General features: G+C 38.9%; 1 protein-coding gene across 1 annotated transcript; it reads right to left on the bottom strand.

Moving 5' to 3' along the window:
- Window positions 1–297: 297 nt before the first annotated feature.
- LOC129724076 (phospholipase D2) lies at window positions 298–17,117 on the bottom strand. Its single transcript, XM_055678685.1, has 10 exons — window positions 16,915–17,117; window positions 4,303–4,690; window positions 4,054–4,243; window positions 3,808–3,990; window positions 3,073–3,741; window positions 2,799–2,909; window positions 1,964–2,729; window positions 1,333–1,903; window positions 1,036–1,276; window positions 298–970 (listed from the first exon to the last, which is right to left on the bottom strand). Exons 1-10 carry the CDS (start codon window positions 16,976–16,978, stop codon window positions 530–532), a joined length of 3,624 nt encoding a protein of 1,207 aa, XP_055534660.1. The 5' UTR covers window positions 16,979–17,117; the 3' UTR covers window positions 298–529.
- Between the last annotated feature and the right edge of the window lie 271 nt (window positions 17,118–17,388).

Below are 17,388 nucleotides of genomic sequence, written 5' to 3'. Positions count from 1 at the left end.
TTCATCGTAATGCTGCTTTCTCCTTTTGATCACCTCACAATCATTCAGCCTCCCTCTTTATCTGTACACATTTCGGCTTCATCATCGTTCGCTGGTACCTACTCGTACTTCGACTATTCAGTCTTGCTTAGAACAGAGAAAACAGAATTATGCACAAAATTGTTTGCTACTGTGAAGGCTCCGTACAACCGTGTGTGGTTCAAGCCTAGCTGGCGGAACTAAATAAAAAACAAAGGTTTAGGTACTTGAATCAACGAATTCTCGTTTTTAAACAATTACATAGAAACATGAACCATATTCGAACAGTAGCAAAATAAGTCATTTATTTTAATTCACTTTTGTTCTGCAATACTAGTACGTGGCAACCATAAAATAAAAAAAACATCTACTTTTAATAACTGTTGCACTGCAAAGTTAAAACCAGAAAAATAAAATTGTTCCCATGAAATGCTTCTTTAAAACTGAAACTAGTGTCCCCTATAAGGGCATTGTCACTTTTTCTACAATTAAATAATACAACAATGGACCTTTACGTCCACATGTAGGTGGGCATAATACCCTCCCTGCTGGTTCCTGGCGGTGTTAGAATTTCGTTGCACAAAAACTTCAGCGGTAAATCCACTAGGTTGCCCTCGATGCGCTGCAGTGCTTTCTGGGTCCCATCCGGGTCCGTCTGTGCTAAGCTCTTCTCTTCAAGAAACTTTTTCAACATCACAAACGATTGCACATTATCGGACGGAATACAGCGGAATATTTCATCGAAAAGTCTAGTGTTCTTGCGGGAAGTCCACCGCCAAGTACCGTTCCAGAAAGAATCAATCACTGGATCAGTCACGTCTACGGGACTACGATTGGCATTCGCTTCCAGCAAACCAAGGTGTTCCTTAAATAAATACTTGCGTAACTTCCCGGCGTAAACTCCACACGGATAGGATTCACCATTCATCCGTCCCTCCTCGAAGCATTCATCCTAAATAATGTTGCAAGCTCAATTTATTATAAAAATTTCAGGAATTTATAATATATTATACTCACCGTGATCATGACGCACACTTCAGAATCGCGTTTACCTAGCAATGAACGGTCATTGATGTTAGCCGATCCACAAATGACTACCTTATCGTCGGCGATTAGCAATTTTGAATGAACATAAATCAGTTCCGTAACTGGAACACCATTGAGCGTCGAGTGCGTCCGTAAACTGTGGAAAGAGATATACTCGAGTGGATTCTTTATACCTGACGCACTTAACCGGGTTAGAATCGCGCTTTTACTCCTGTAAAAAAATTAGTTCGTAACGGAATTCGTAAAATCAATACTAAAATTACACACCTGCAAATAGATGTATAGTTCCAGTGCGTTATGGCGCGCAGAGAGATTCCCGAAGCACCACCGACATCCCCCTCGAAACCAGGAAGTAAAGGCATCACAACATACACTCGAAAGATTTTTTTCTCCCGGTGTGCTCGCATAATGCGCTTGAACAGATACTCTGCAATCTGGTTCTTCACCGTCGCATTCCCAAACTCCAAACTAATGAAGAACTGATTTTCAATGTAGATGTAATGCTGCGCTTTGGAAATGGTTTGTACGTATGCTTCATGGATGCTTTGTTCAACATAATCTTGCTCTATAAAACCACAGTTCCAACTGGATGCACTGCGCAGCACTTGGCAAGTTACGTGCTGCAAAGGAACATCCAAAAACTGGCTATCTATTCTAATGTCGTTATAGCTTTTCGGCAGCAGGTACGGGTATTGTATATTTTCACGGCATTTCTCCAACTTAACGGCATTCCATCGTTCGATGAAATGACGGGAGACGTCGCGGGCAGCTTGACCTAACACTACGGTAGCTACGTCATGCCACGGCATACGGACAGTGGTTGAGCGGTCGACAAGATCTATACGAAACACCAATGTTTTGTATTCTGTAATGTCCAGATAGGTTTATGTTTACTCACCAACATAAGGCATATCTAGGTTAGAGAAATCCTTAACGATAAAATTAATGTAATCTTTTCCGATCCAAAATTTGGCCTGTCCATCTAGCTCAAATACAACTTTACTTTTAAATGGAACTGGGCTCAATACACCATCCGGAGGTAAGTCGTTGATTGGCTCAACCACTTTTTCTAAATTACTCTTTTTCCTACTTTCTTCATCAGATAGGTAACCGGGACTACTGGAGCTGCTTTTCCCTGGTTCACCTTCGCTATCAGACAAAATAATCCTATTCTTCAGATCTCTTCCCATGTCCTTAATCTTTCCCATTATGTTCTTCCGTTCCATTTCAGGTGTGTCTTTCTTTATGTTTTCCGGCATATCCTCTTTTTCATTTCTTTGTGGCTGGGGCGATTGAGCCAACTTTTGGGCAGCCGCTACGAGCAACTTATCACCAGGTTCCAACATCGGCAATCCTCTGTCTACCGTGTCCAGTGCCGTTACTTCCGCAATGTTCTTCGAAGCTCTCATTAGATTCGATACAGCACCCCCACCATCCAGTTCCACTACCGTAGATGGCTTGCGAACTGTGGTGTTGTTAACCGAACTGCAGTTACTACTGGATATACTGCCCAGATCGGTCAGCCGGTGTTTGAAGTCGTCCCATCTACCGTAGCACAGATCGATGCCTCCCACGAAGGCATAAGTCTGATCGACTATCACCAACTTCTCGTGGTGAGCCCAGAATAAAACACCCGCGCGGGCATGGTCCGGATGTCGGAGCACCTACAAGAAAGTAAGTCAGTACTCAGCATTTTTGAATTTGTTTCAGCGGTAATTCCAAAAGTTTTTTACCTTAATATTCTCATGCTGTTCTACTAGTTTCTGTTTACTGTAGTAGCTATTTATCCCGAGTGCAAAATCAAGCTCTTTGAACAGTAGCACAAAAATTTTGATTCCTTGTTCCTAAAAATATAAAAAAAAAGTTTAGTCGAGAAATCTTTGAAGTTTTCAAACAACCACGACTAACATGAAATTACCTGCATCCTTCTAGATGTGCATGAAATCATGGAAATGAAATGATTGCAACATGAAACCGATCAACCCTCATAAAATCCACTCTACTCACCGCTTTTCGCTTGAGAATCTTGTCCAACCGCCAGTAGTCTCCGTCGATGGCTGGTCGTTTCATATGAATTTCCGGGCTCAACATCCAATCGGTGATGAAAATCTCCTCCGTAGCACCTTCCAGAGCGTCCGCCACAGCGCTCATATAACTAGCACCATCCACGAACCAACCAGCTTGCATTCCTGGTCGGCTCGGTGCAAACGATTGGTGTGGATTCGGCATTGTAAAGTCCCGCGCAGTTTCATTCGCAACCCGCTTCATAAATGACATCCATTCTTTGGCCGTCCGACGGGTAGGATGCTTGATCACCAAGTAGCGGCTGTTGGTCACAATCTGCAAACCATTGCGCATTCCGGTACTGTACATGCCCGAGGATATATCGAAACCCTGGTCATAGAGCACAACGCATCGTAGCACACCATCTTTCGGACGAAAGTAACCGAAACAGGTTTCCTTTACAAAAAACCACCTATTTCGCCACTTGCTCCAAACGACATCCGAGCAGAAGTAGCTGCATCGGATGCAGCATCCAGCCGTTAGACACCCACAACAATTGAACCCGGCTTGTCCAGCACGGGTGGATCCGGTGCACTTCTTCACTAGGCATTCTTTGCCCTTCTCACCAAGTGCGGCGATGAAAGAAATGTGCGACACTTCGAGAAAATTTATCTGTAAATAAGAAACATGGTCTGCTCATAATAATTTTTCTTCTGGTGATTAAACAGCCAGCTTCACCGTGTCCTGATGGTTTCGATACAAGGAGATATTCAGCAAGTTATACAGATATTCCTCCAGCTGCTTCTTACGCTCGGGAATGGCATCGAAAGACACTAGAGAGTCAGGTTTCAGTGGGAATCTTGGCAGAGCACTTCGTTTCCGCTTCTTGTTTGGTTTGTCCAGTTTCATCTGCATCGTTGGCTGAAAAAATTAACATTTATTTTGACGCATATTTGTAATCATCTCCGACATTAATTGACTTACCGAAGCTGTGCATTGGTGCACATTGTGCATATTCCTAAAACTAGTTCGTCGTTCTCGGTGACTCTTGGTGGGAAACGGAATGTTGAGTGACGTTCGAAACGTTGTCAGCTGTTGGTGCAGGTTTCGAAAGTGATTGTAGCGCTTTTTGATTGTCCAGGAAAACTGACCGTGTGTGAACTTAATCGTGTACCTGAATAAGTAAAAGGATTACCTAACTAAGCTCAACTAATCCATTGCTTGATAACCTACAGATTGGGGTTTAAGATATGCGCCGTCGAGCTGCGCTCGTAGTCTATAATCTCAACATTGATTTCGAGGCCGGGAACGAAGATGTTCCTGTGCATTGAATTAAACTTAACCGGTGGGTTGTGTACGCATGAGTACGGAATTTCCGATTCCGTTGCAATGCTATCGACGTCGCCGTCTTTCCGTTGCACCACGACTGGACCCTCACCACCCATCGATACGATGGTGATCGAGTCGGAAAAGCCGAGATTCTCATCATACTCTTCGGCCAGCGAGTAGCAGGCCAAACTACTGTCGAAGTTTAAATCTATCGGTGCTGTGCTGACTGTGCCGTTGTCATCGTCGTTTATTGCCGGATTCGAAGTTCCGACTTCGGCAAGGGACATTTCATCTGGAAATAGAAAAAAAATGATTGCAATGATATGTAACCATATTAAAATATTACGCATTAAATTATTAGAGGGTTAAAATTAATTAATAGCGCCTTACAAGAGCTTTCCAAGGCGCACGTATGGAAGTAAATATTTTCTCTAAAGTTACTGACATTGAGTACATTTTTCGCCATGTGACCGTATGTATATGTGCTTATAACATTTTGTTGTGCGTCATCGAACATATCAAAATTTGTGCCTGAAATTTGTTATTTAATTATTTCCACATGGGGAAAAAGTAACGCTGAAAATCATCGAATTTAAGTTGATGTTTATGGTGAACAAGCTCTAGCCAAGCGATCATAATTTTAGTGGATTGCGCGGTTTAAAAGGATTTTGATTTTTTTTTAATCAACTTTTTTTTTAAACCGGACAACCAGTGCCCGTGAATGAGTAAGCCATGGACGTTTGGTGATTTAACAGGTGCTCGGAAATTTTAGCGAAGTGTTGAAATGTGTAATTTTGAAAAATCCGACGTCTGGTTTAAGTCCGATTCGCTGGTACGAAATGGAAATGTTATGAGTTATATATTTTTTTGAGATTTTTTAAAGTTACACATTTCAACACTTTGCTAAAATTTCCGAGCACTTGTTGAATCACCAAACGTCCATGGCTTACTCATTTACTGGCACTGGTTGTCCGGTTTAAAAAAAAAGTTGATTAAAATATAATCAAAATCCAAAAAAGTTGCAACCTAATTTCCAAAAAATTACTATCAATCCCCTTCGATTCCAGTACGATATATATATACACAATTGGAGGGAATAAGTATCCAAATACAATGAAACTAAAAGTAGCTGCCAATATCTGCCTTTCCACAAAATATGTTCTCTCAAAAATTGTGCCATAAAAGTGCAAAAACAGACATAACTCCTCCAAATTAAGAGATAACGATACACTTTCTCCTAAAAAAATGTGACAATTAATCTTAGTTTAAACTTTGTAGAACACTTGAACAATGGAAAAATTGAGATAAGAGCGTTATCACACAAAAACACATTTTGAGGGGGTGCTTTACTTTAATACCTTATAAATTTGTTAGGTTCAGAGATAGAATTTTCCAATGCTCTACAAACTTGCTCGTAATAGCTAGTTCTACAATGTGTCGGAAGCAAATTACCAAGTTCATCAAGAAATAAAAAAGTTATTATTTTTATTTTGGTGTACAACCCCCTTAATGAAAAAAAAATTATCGTCAAAATAAAGTACTCATAAAGCTGAGAAACTTTCTAAAAGACATCAAAATGCTGAAACCATGCGTTTCGTCACAAACACCAATGTCCTACTATTTTTGATTTCGTCCCACTGTGCGGCGGGACGATCTACAACGGACCAGATAAGTTTCGAGAACACAACATGTATACACATTAGGGCGCCAATCATCGTATGGAAAAAAGTGACCAGAAAATTTCAAAAAAAAAACCCTATACAAAATGTTCACCAGCTCGAAAAAACACCCTGTGCAAAATTTCAGCTCAATCGGACTTAAAATGGGGTGGCGCAAAGCGATTGAAGTTTGGCTTTTTTGAAAACCGAAAAATCACCCAAGGGGGGGGGGGGGTACGTAAAATTTCGGTTTTCGAAATTTTTTTTGATGCCAAATGACTTAAAAACGCATGAAACGTCGAGAATTGGTGTCATCTGAAAAAAATTTTTTTTGCGAAAATTTACTCTCTGGAACGTTTTTTTAATTGTGGTAGGCGGAGTTCAAAATGTTTAGAATTTATTATTTGAAATCAATCACTAGTCTCTCGAAATAGCTTGTATAATGATATACACTATAACTAGCATCGAATACATTATGTTTCATTAAGGTGTTTCATTTATTCGACATAGGGTGGTTCATAATATTGTGTAAAAATGAGTATAAAATGGAAAAAATCACTTTTCACTGAATACCAAAAGAAAAATTCCTGGAAATATAATATTTGTTATATGATTGTTGTTAGGGTGGCAATGTTGAATTGGAAAAATTATAAGTAAAACGGCAAAATATTACAAAACAAATTTACAAAATGTATCGAACTACTCTGTGCAAAAAAAAATTATCTCAGCCAAAATTAAAATTGTGTCTCGTGGAAAATGTTGAATGCCTTCATGTCATTTGCAATACCACACACGGGTGGTACATGGAATTTTAATATTTGAAAAATGTTTTCGATTCCAAGTGTCTTAAACTTTTAAATGAAACGGTGGAAACTGATGGAATATGTTATATTATTTTGTTTGAAAAATCTACTCTCTAAGACACTTGCACTCGTCTTTCGAATGTTGTACCAGACAATTTATTCGTTTTATTTACCACAATAATGTTCTTTGCCAACACTTGATTGAACACACAGTGCTCTGGCTTATATAATCGGACAAAAGACTGTATCGATGTTATTCAGTGATAATGAGAATATAGGGATCTCAATCAGATAGGCAACACAATTGACTCGTTCTTTCTGGGTTTGCGTCGTTTTGACAGTTCGACCATACATTTTCTGTCACGTTTACATCATCAGAACGTGAACGTGTCGGTGTGCGGTGTGACATCTTCGGCAAAGTTGTAGATAATAGTTTTGTTTTTCAAAAAAATATACACTCTAAAAACAAATTACTGATTTAAAAAAAAATAAAAGAAAGTTATAAATTAATTATCGAAAACAGCCCATTTAAAACAACTGATTTATTTTTTATAAAAACTACGAAACTTTTTCTGAACAACGAAACCGGCCATGGAGAAATCAGAAAAAAAGTTATATTTTTTAATTTTTTTTTCACAGGGTACATTTTTTTTGGAGGAACGAAGTTATTATTTACAACTTTGCCAGATACACTATGCCAATCAAATAAACCGTTTTGACTGTAGAAATATTGTTGATTCCTCATAGAGTGCTCTATTGGAAATTAAAAATATGTCTACAGTCGAACGGCATAGTGTCTTCGGCAAAGTTGTAGATAATATTTTGTTCTTCCAAAAAAAATTTGTCTTAAAAAAAAATGATTGAAAATACATTTTTTTTTCAAAAAAAATTTTTTTTTCAAAGAATGATAACTTATTTTTCTTGATTTCTATATGATAGCACTGGTTTCATTGTTTTGGTAATCTTTCGTAGGTTTCATTGAAAAATCAAGTTTTTAAAATATGAGCTCTTTTGAATAATTAATGTTTAACCTTTCTCCTAACTTTTGAACGAACAATTTTTTGAATGTAATTTTTTGGTAAGACCGAATTATTATCTACAGCTTTGTCGAAGACATCACAATAATCAAACGAACCGAAGTGCTTTTTTTATTTTATATTCATTTTTCAAAATATTTTGAACCACCCTATGCCGAATAAATGAACCACCCTGATGAAACATAATGTATTCGATGCTAGTTATAGTGTATATCATTATACAAGCTATTTCGAGAGACTAGTGATCAATTTCAAAAGATAAATTCTGAACATTTTGAACTCCGTCTTCCACAATTGAAAAAACGACTAAGTCCTAGAGAGTAAATTTGCAAAAAAAAAAAATTCAGATGACTCCAATTCTCGACGTTTCATGCGTTTTTAAGTCATTTGGCATCAAAGAAAAATTTCGAAAACCGAAATTTCACGTTTTGGGTGATTTTTCGGTTTTCAAAAAAGTCAAACTTCAATCGCTTTGCGCCACCCCATTTTAAGTCCGATTGAGCTGAAATTTTGCACAGGGTGTTTTTTCGAGCAGGTGAATATTTTGTATAGGGTTTTTTTTTTAAATTCGACATGACCACTTTGTCTGGCACCCTAATACACATCATCTGTTTATAGACTTTAGGATGGCGTACGATTCAGTGAAACGCAACAAGCTGTGGCGGATCATGCTTGAACATGGTTTCTTAACAAAACTGATTATACTAATACGTGCGATTCGTGACGATTTCACATCATGCGTCAGGACAGCGGACGAATTCGTGACGCGTTCGTGACGTTGGATGATCTGAAGCAAGGGGACGAGTGCTATACGAATGCAGTGGAGCGGTATCATCATCACGATGTTTCACCTGCTTCTAAGTTTTGCTGACGACACTCATATCATCGGTGTTAGTCGTAGAGCTGTGGAGGAGGGCTTTACAGTGCTCATAAGGGATGCTTCTTTAATTGGACTCACCATAAGCATTGCCAAACGATTTGTAACGTGTGATAACGAGGTAGTCGCGACGTGAAGAAACGGATTGCGGCAGCGAACCGCGTTTATTACGAATTGCGGGGCCAGTTTAGATGCCGCAGCCTACAGATTAGCACGAAATTGGGCTCTACTTGACGCTGATCCTCCCGAAGTATACGAACAAATGGGGTTTCCACGTAGCACGTATGGTGGACGAGTGATCGACAAAGTGTTTGTAATATTCAGCAGAGTTGGATGTGTAAGAGCGGCATCGTGGAGACGTATTCTGGGTTCGACACAGGATCTCCACTAGCGAGTAAAATCAGAGAGGTGCATAATGTGCGAAATCCCACACAAAACGAAGAAGGTGATATTGAATGAATGGTTGTTATGATTTCGTTAGAAAGTGAGATTCGTCAAAGCCCTGCTCTTGATTCTATCAGGCAGCAGAAACGCACTGCCTATGCCATTCAACCAATAGTTTTACTTGAATTGATAAAGCTCCTAAGAAAACTAATATCACAGACTAACAGACATAACACGTCGAACAAATTTTCAATAAAATCATCGTTTGGATGATTCCAGTACTTTACGTTAGTGACATAGCACCATCTGCTGACGTGTTCGCGCTGCGTCATGTATTTCGACATCAGCGCCAGCGTTACTGCATGTGTCAAATGGGGAACTACAAAATATGTATGAGATTGCATGACAGCGCCCCAGACGACGTTTTCGCGCGATGACTGTTATTCGATTGAAAATTCGAAATGAACGTTTTTGTGGCGATGGAGCTAGGTTCCAGTGTTACGTCTGTTAGTCTGTGCTAATATCTCTATTTTCCTACCGCGAATTTTTATAACTGCTAAGCAAGAGGGAGCACTATGATTCATGCTACAAATAAATAACATGAACTTACACATCTCCGATTGAGTAAGCACTGATTTCAGCTACTCTGTGCTTGACTGAGTAAACATTGAAAACTTAATTTGATGATAACGATAAAAGAATTGTGTGATGTTTATTTATCACAATTCTAATACAACATGAATGCTCACTCTACATCTCTATCTGGTATTAAAGTGTAATTTTGTCAATGAAGTCGTTTACATTTATCAACACAACACGTCATCCTAATTTGGTTTGGAGAAGTCTCTGATTATAATAAGGTTGAAAATGCATGGCCACTATTGAAAATTAGCATTTTAGCAGATATTTTACATTCTATTTAAAAAGTAAGGTTAGCTGATGATAAGCCCAAAAGTTGGAAGAGCAAGAAAAACCACTACAGGGTGTTCAATAAGTTCGAATGCACTTTAAAAGTGTGTTAAAAAATAAAAATCAAGACATTCCATCCTGAATCAATTTTTATTTAAACAGTGTTTATTAAGAACCTTTACGACATATCAGCTGGAAGTACACCGTCTTTGTGCTGTATGACGAGCTTGAGACATTTTTCTAAAAAATCGCAGTTTTGGCGACAAAATTGTTAGAGTAGATTACCTTACGCTTCAGGCTTGTCCATAAATCCTCGATGGAACGCAACTAGGGAACGTTGGGCGGGCTTGCCAACTTCTTCTCCAACGATCGCTTCGAGTAGTGGGTCGACGTCAGATCCGACCAGAACACCGCGTCTTCGGCGTTATGGTATTTCTTGATCAAAGAGGCAACTTCCGGCAGGCACTTCGTACTATAAATTTCTCCGTTCACGGCCAGTCCGGAGCAAAAGAAAAGCTGAATGTCAGCCATCTCAGCAGCACCTTCTTGTGAAAACTTGGTGTGTGGAATAAACTTCACCTCGGTGCTCACGAAGGAGGATGACGACGTGAATTCAATAATAATAAAAACTGCTGCGGGGAGTCGACCTCCAATGGCCGAGCGCAATGAGTAACCGGCCGCCAAATGCTGATTTCCTCTGCGAAGCCACTGTGACGATGCTACGGCAAAAGACAGCTCCCAGTTGCGTGCCCTTTGGCAAGTTTCTCGAAGATGTTGGTGTGCCTACGGATCGTCCTCCGCTCAGTGCTGGTTCGTATTCAACTCTGGAGAAACCATTCGCGACGATTGTGGTAGCCAAGACCGACAGCGCAGGATGCCGACAAAACCGGAACCAGGAACAAAAACCCTGCAACCAATCGGTTCTTACGTTAGCAAGTGTACACGTGTTTTCAGCTTTTTGAGGTTACCTCCTCTGAGAGCCTTTTGTTCGCTTCTCGAATGGTTTGACGGGCAAAGTTTATCCTTTGTGTTTTCCGCTGTGTTTGTGCAGTAATTTTCTGACACACGATGCGCTGCAGCTTTACAACCAACCTCGACGTTCCGGCACCACAATGAGAAAGAACTTCCGTCTGCTCTGCACTTTAATGATACTTTTGACAGCTCCTCTATCTCTGACAGTTGCCGTGCTACCGATTTTCCAAAACTATTTTGCAAACCCTCTTTACCGACATGTGAATCCGTTACCGACGAGTGCGCATTTGGCGAATCCACAGTGAATCGATATTTTAACTGCGCACTGCAGTTGGCTATTTGCACGGATTATGGGTGACTTTCTTGTGGTGTTTGAATGAGTTGAGTTCATTGCGTTGTGAATTACTTTAAGCTCGAATTTTATCGTAGATGCCATTTGGCCTTGTGCATACAAATACTTCAACTGTTACAAAGCCAAATGTATATTAGATCACTTTCAGAGTTTCACAGGGTGTTCAATAAATTCGAATACTACTTTTCACTGTGTTGTTGTGCTGGAGCACATCATGTGCATTCTGTGTATTGGTATTGGCGACAGTTTCAGCCTCATTTATAGGCTTACCAACGCGCACAGTGTCGACTTGCTGTCATTTGCTGTGTTTTTACCGCGCATGATGAAGGAGTACCGCGACGTCGTAGTAAAGTGAGCGATCCGGCGATATATTCCGACGGTTGTAATTGCACGGAATGAAGCGGAATTTTATCTATGACACCATCCGTCAGCAGCAAGACACGGACCCGGCCAAGAACCGTGCAAGATCCTGCATAAACATCCCGCGGTTCTAAAGCGCCGCATCGGTGATGGTTTGGGTGGCTTACCCAAGTGCGGGAAGCTCGCACTGTTGTTTATCGGGAAAAAACGTAAAAATCAACATCGCGTATTATAAGATCGAGGTTCTGGTTAAGGTTGTGGTACCGGCACTTCAAGACCTTTGCGGGAAGTGTAGTGAACGTCTTTTAACAGGACGGCGCACCGGCTCTCACGGCGAATATCGTCCATCCGTCGTGTCGGGAAAATTTGACTGATTTTCTCGATGAAACTTTGTTAACTCCCAGCTCCTTAGAACTTAATCCCCTAAACTTTTATGTATGGTCACACACGCTGGCCAAACAGAGCGCTAATGTTCACTATGAGCAGTATGAACTAGTTTGAGAAGCTCTTATCTGGAACGATATGGCGATGGGCCAGGCCATACAATACAAAGAGGGAGTGCTCCTAGCTAATACGTCGTAAAAGTTTTCATTGAACATTACGTCCATGAAAATTGATCCAGAAAAGGATATCTTGTATTTTGATTTTTTCAACACATTTTAAATAAGTTCAACGTAGGTTGAGCAGATCCTCGATATTTGATGATGTCTGGAATATAAATCCCACTCTAGCAAAAGATACCATATGACATTAGAAAGCTAATAAAGATTTCTCCGCCATTTTTCTATAATATTTTAAAGGTAATTTGAGCTCTCGATTTTTATTTTTCGCATTTTTTTTTCACCAAAAAATAAAAGCTAGGTTGATAAATCGCTATTTCGGTAATATGCTTTGGTCCGGTAGTATTATTTTGTGTTTCAACCATTCAGTGCTCATCGTTTTAAAATATTATCGAACCAAAAAAAAGTGTTTAATTGGTCAACACTAGTTAATAGAAAACAAGTGGATTCGCTATTTACCGGATTTTTTTTAATGGCACGAGAAACAAAGAGACCTTCCTACTTCTGAGATATTACATCATAAGATATGATTCATACTGTGTACAAGACATTTTTTCTCTAGCAACTGGCATTAGTAAAGCTACGGTGTATTGAAGGCAAACCAATTCAGGTTCCCTATCAGTACAATCATGGAAAACATATTTGCAACTCATAAAATGGAAAAATTCGGGTCGTACAGTTTCGTAAATGATCTTCCATATATGTTCGCTTAATGTATCGTTTAACATCTTATTATAAAGTTCTACTAATTGTTGTTCAAATGGAAGATACAGAGATAAATTCAGATCAAAAGTCATATTTGAACTAGCAACAAAAAAAGGCAATAGAGATCAATTATGAATAACGAACTCATTAGACACATTACGCTTTCGTTCAGTTCTACAGTCCTGTTAAGTTAAAATCTCATGAAAAAAAACAGTTATGACATGACTGCATGCTCAAATCCATCCAGTATTTTTGACTCCATGCACAGAACGGAAGGTCATCTGTGATACGAAAACTGCTAAGTGCTCAGTGAATTTTGCAGCGCTCTCTAGGGGTGGAAAGAACGCTTTTTACACGGAAAATAAACAAAATTTATACTACTTTCATCGAAATCAATCAAACACACTGGTATAAATCTGTCGGCGAAAACACTACAGGTTAACCCTGCTAAGCATCTGTAAGAAGAAAAACACATTATTTCTAGGGGCTTGACAACTTTATTTCATGAAAAATATTTCGGTAATGGTTGATATATATATTAATATCTATCATTTATTTATCACATTAACTTCCCAACCATAGCGTATAGGACATGGTGAAACAGTTTGATCAACAAGTAGGCACGAGCGGGGAAGCGTTTTTTTATTTTGTACGGTTGAAGACGAGGCATCACCAAGCGACAGCAAATAACTTTTTCTACTTGTTAATAGATTCTTACTAACTAAGCAAATGAATCGCAAATTCATGTGTTTCAAGTTGTGAACTGCTTCTAAAATGAATGAATATCAGTAGCAAGGTATGTAGCTTTACCGGATTTTTCTAATTTGAATGCATCGAAATAGTATATTATAAGATGCGATGAATTTTGGTCATCGGTTGTTTTAATAAACAACTTTAGTCTTCGGCATTTTTTTTTGCAATATAGCCGGTTGTACTTTTGACATACCATTTTACTATGTTTCTATACACCAACATCACAACAACGATAATATGACTTCAAAGAGTTTTGATGTAACTAGAGGAGTGTCTGAAAATGCAACGATAAACACTTAGAAACAATAATACAATCAAATTTTGCTCGTTGCACTAAATTCGTAGCCCAACTAGTGAAGGACTTTCACGCGTTGGGTTGAGCTATCCAGGTTGCAAGATGACACCGGTTGTTTCTTTTTGTTAGGATTACTAATCACCTATTGGGTTACGCAGTGTCTTGCCCCTAGCATTCTTCAAAACAGCTGACTCAGATACCGGCATAGATGATTGTAGAACTGTTCCTTTATTGTTTTTCAGTAATCTACTCCTTTTAACTGTGAAAATAAACAGATTATTAACACGAGTTACATAAAGTGAGCGTCGCATCTTTTGTTTCAAGTCTCTAATTACCATCTCGTTTAGAGTCCTCTTAAAGAATATTCGTATATTACGTAACGTGAAATTTGGCAATTTTCAAAACCCCCATCAAATAAGTAACGCAAATTTGCATGGTGGTCTTATGCAGTGTAACACTTCGCTGGATACCTTTCCTCCACCTCTCCCCTGAGCGCGTTATGTATTATACAAATGTTTCCATATATGAACGAACGCTAGAGGTAAGGCACTATTGATATACAATGGTGATTCGCTTACCGGTTGCTCCTTAGTCGGGGGTTTGTTAGTTGGGCCCTAATCCATCTAAAAAGCGCTCTTATGTCATAATGGAACGACATTCAAATGCATGCAAGAAACCCGAAAAGTGAATAAAAAATAAAATAAATTTTTACTACTCGTACTTGAGTTTATTTGTCATTGATTGTTGGTGGTTATCTTTGATTACTCGAAAAAAATGACATTGGTTACTTCGGAGTATTCTCAGGTTACGACGCATTTCGAAACCCCTAGAAACGAACCTCTTGGGATCCTTTTTTAGTGTTCTGTAAGGTTGTCACTTTCGGTTGTCAGCAAAGATACCAGATTTGTCAGCAAAACGATGATTTGTTTTGATTCGCAGGTATGTGCGGTTTTTTTCAATCTCCATCCCGCATAATCAATAACCATAAACGGATGATAATCCATATGGTTTAACGATACCCCATACAGTCGAAACTATATCCCGAGCTAGTTGTTAGGCACGTTTTATGGTTATTGATTATGCGGAAGGTTAACTACATTTTTTTTTCCTATGACTTTCTCAAAATGTGTGCAGTTTTTACAGATTTCTGCCTGCTCGAGCGCATTTTTTCGAATCACGATTAGATTTTTATCAGATTTAAAAAAAGGACTGCACAATGAAACCGGTACCTCTTACAATCGCATTATTCGTTGCTCTAGAAGCTAACCTGATTTTAATTAACCTTATTCAGCTTATTTTTGTTTAAATGGCATGTCGTATGTACCATCAATGAGAAGAAAATCTATATTCTCCAGAATGGACTAGAGTCAATCGACAAAACATTTAATATAATCTTATAAGAGGATGAAAATAGTTTATAAATTTCATTTTCGAATAAAAATGTGATTCATTTATCATAAATATTCTGGAAATTTGCGTTAAAAAATCCATCTGTGCCATGATTTTTAAAAACTCAAAGTACTTTCTTTAGTTGAAAAAAAAAAAATACTCACGAGCTGCATTTTAAATTTTAACAATTTTCAAAAATAGCTGTCTATGACACATGGTACAATTGTAAATGGAATTGCAACATTAACGTTTTAAAACGCACGATTTTTCAATAACATTGATTGTTGTTCGTGTTTCAAATCAACATTTGTCGATTACAATACCTTCGTTACACTATTGTAATATGACAAACTCCACAAATGTGAATAATTGCGAATTTTCACCCAAAACGTTTTTGCATCGAACGTAATAGATTGTATTAAACGGGTTAAACTGTTGAAATAACCGTCAATTCAAAACATCGAATAAATTATGCCACATTATACCACTGGCAAAGCGGCATAAACGTACACGACAAATATATATTGCCCGAGAGCACAGAAAATTCAATTGTCATTTTTCAGTCCTTTTTGTGTGCACTTTCTGTTCGATCATATACCTGAAGTTGACCTTCCGTTCTGTGCTCCATGCTCGTGGTGTATTCTCAGTACTCACCTAATTATTCCAAATACTGCGAAAACTGTACCAATAAAGCGAATTTATTTATGAGAGGGTATTGTCCCGAATCCGAATGCAAATGATTCAGAATGAATGTTAGAACTTCATGTTTCTGTATGTAAATAATTAAAATAAATAAGAAGAAGGAAATACGTCGCTAGTACACGTAATGACACATTTTTAATAACAAATCTGTTGGCTATCAAACAGTTGAATAAACAGATCGCACTGATCCCCAATACGATCGTTGCTTTTCGTATTTTTGCGGAGCATTATTGTCACCGCTATAGCATCGAATAATCCTCGTGACGAAAAAAACCGGGCTATGTAGAAAATAGCATTTGCCTTTCTCCTCAACGGCTGATAACAACTACAGCAATCGATAGCTCTTGTATCTTTCCACAGCATATAACCGCCAGAAAACGCATAGGTATATTCAGCTGATTTCAAACGATAACACAAACGATGATAACACTCAGCAGTTTTTTTATTTCGGTGCTTATCTCGACTTGCAAAAGAAAACCCCGCTCCACCATATTACCAATGAAACACAAATTCAAACGATCCTCTCAGACTACAGCTGTTCACAACCACTTAACATCGATCGCACCGATCGCTCGCTTATCTACGCGTATTGGCAAACACCTGTTATTATCCAGAACGTTTTTTTAAATATCATCTTTTCGTCTATTAGTTAACACAATTCTCTATCAACCAGAACTATCACCTCAGGTAATTAAACGAACTATTAGCAACCCGTTGACAGGCAGCCCAGAATTCAGAATTTACTGTGGTAGACACCCACCGATATCTTTGAGTAACAACGATATGCTCCGATGAACGGGCCTTTGTTTAAAGTGCGCTTCCATTTCGGTTCCCGTCCAGGGTTCTAATTCCAAAGGTAAAGACCAGAACAGTGCAGTCTACTATCGCGCCAAGTGTGTGTACTTTTTTTTCCAAATGAACGATTAGTCACCGATCGGCGGGTTTCTGGTGTGGCGTCCACGTTTCGCGACAGTCGAAATAATACTAAATAGAAAAGAGTACGAGCTATCATTTGTGTATGCTTAAGGAGAGACGGGAAGTTCTACGGCACTCCTGCGCTATCAGTGCGGCAGGCGAGTGTTAGTGAGTCCCACACAAGGTATTATCGCACAGCTTTTTGATATAGTTTGATAAGCAAACTAACGATTCACGTAACTTGGCCCAATTATATGTACATGTCGATTAGGTCCGATTCTCGAGCCCATGGCACCGGCACGTGACTGTCCTGGACTTA

The sequence above is a fragment of the Wyeomyia smithii genome, chromosome 2 (genome assembly GCF_029784165.1).
Source record: "Wyeomyia smithii strain HCP4-BCI-WySm-NY-G18 chromosome 2, ASM2978416v1, whole genome shotgun sequence".
NCBI lineage: Eukaryota > Metazoa > Arthropoda > Insecta > Diptera > Culicidae > Wyeomyia > Wyeomyia smithii.
The sequence above is the reverse complement of the archived record's forward strand: the minus strand, read 5'-3'. Positions and strand labels throughout refer to the sequence as shown.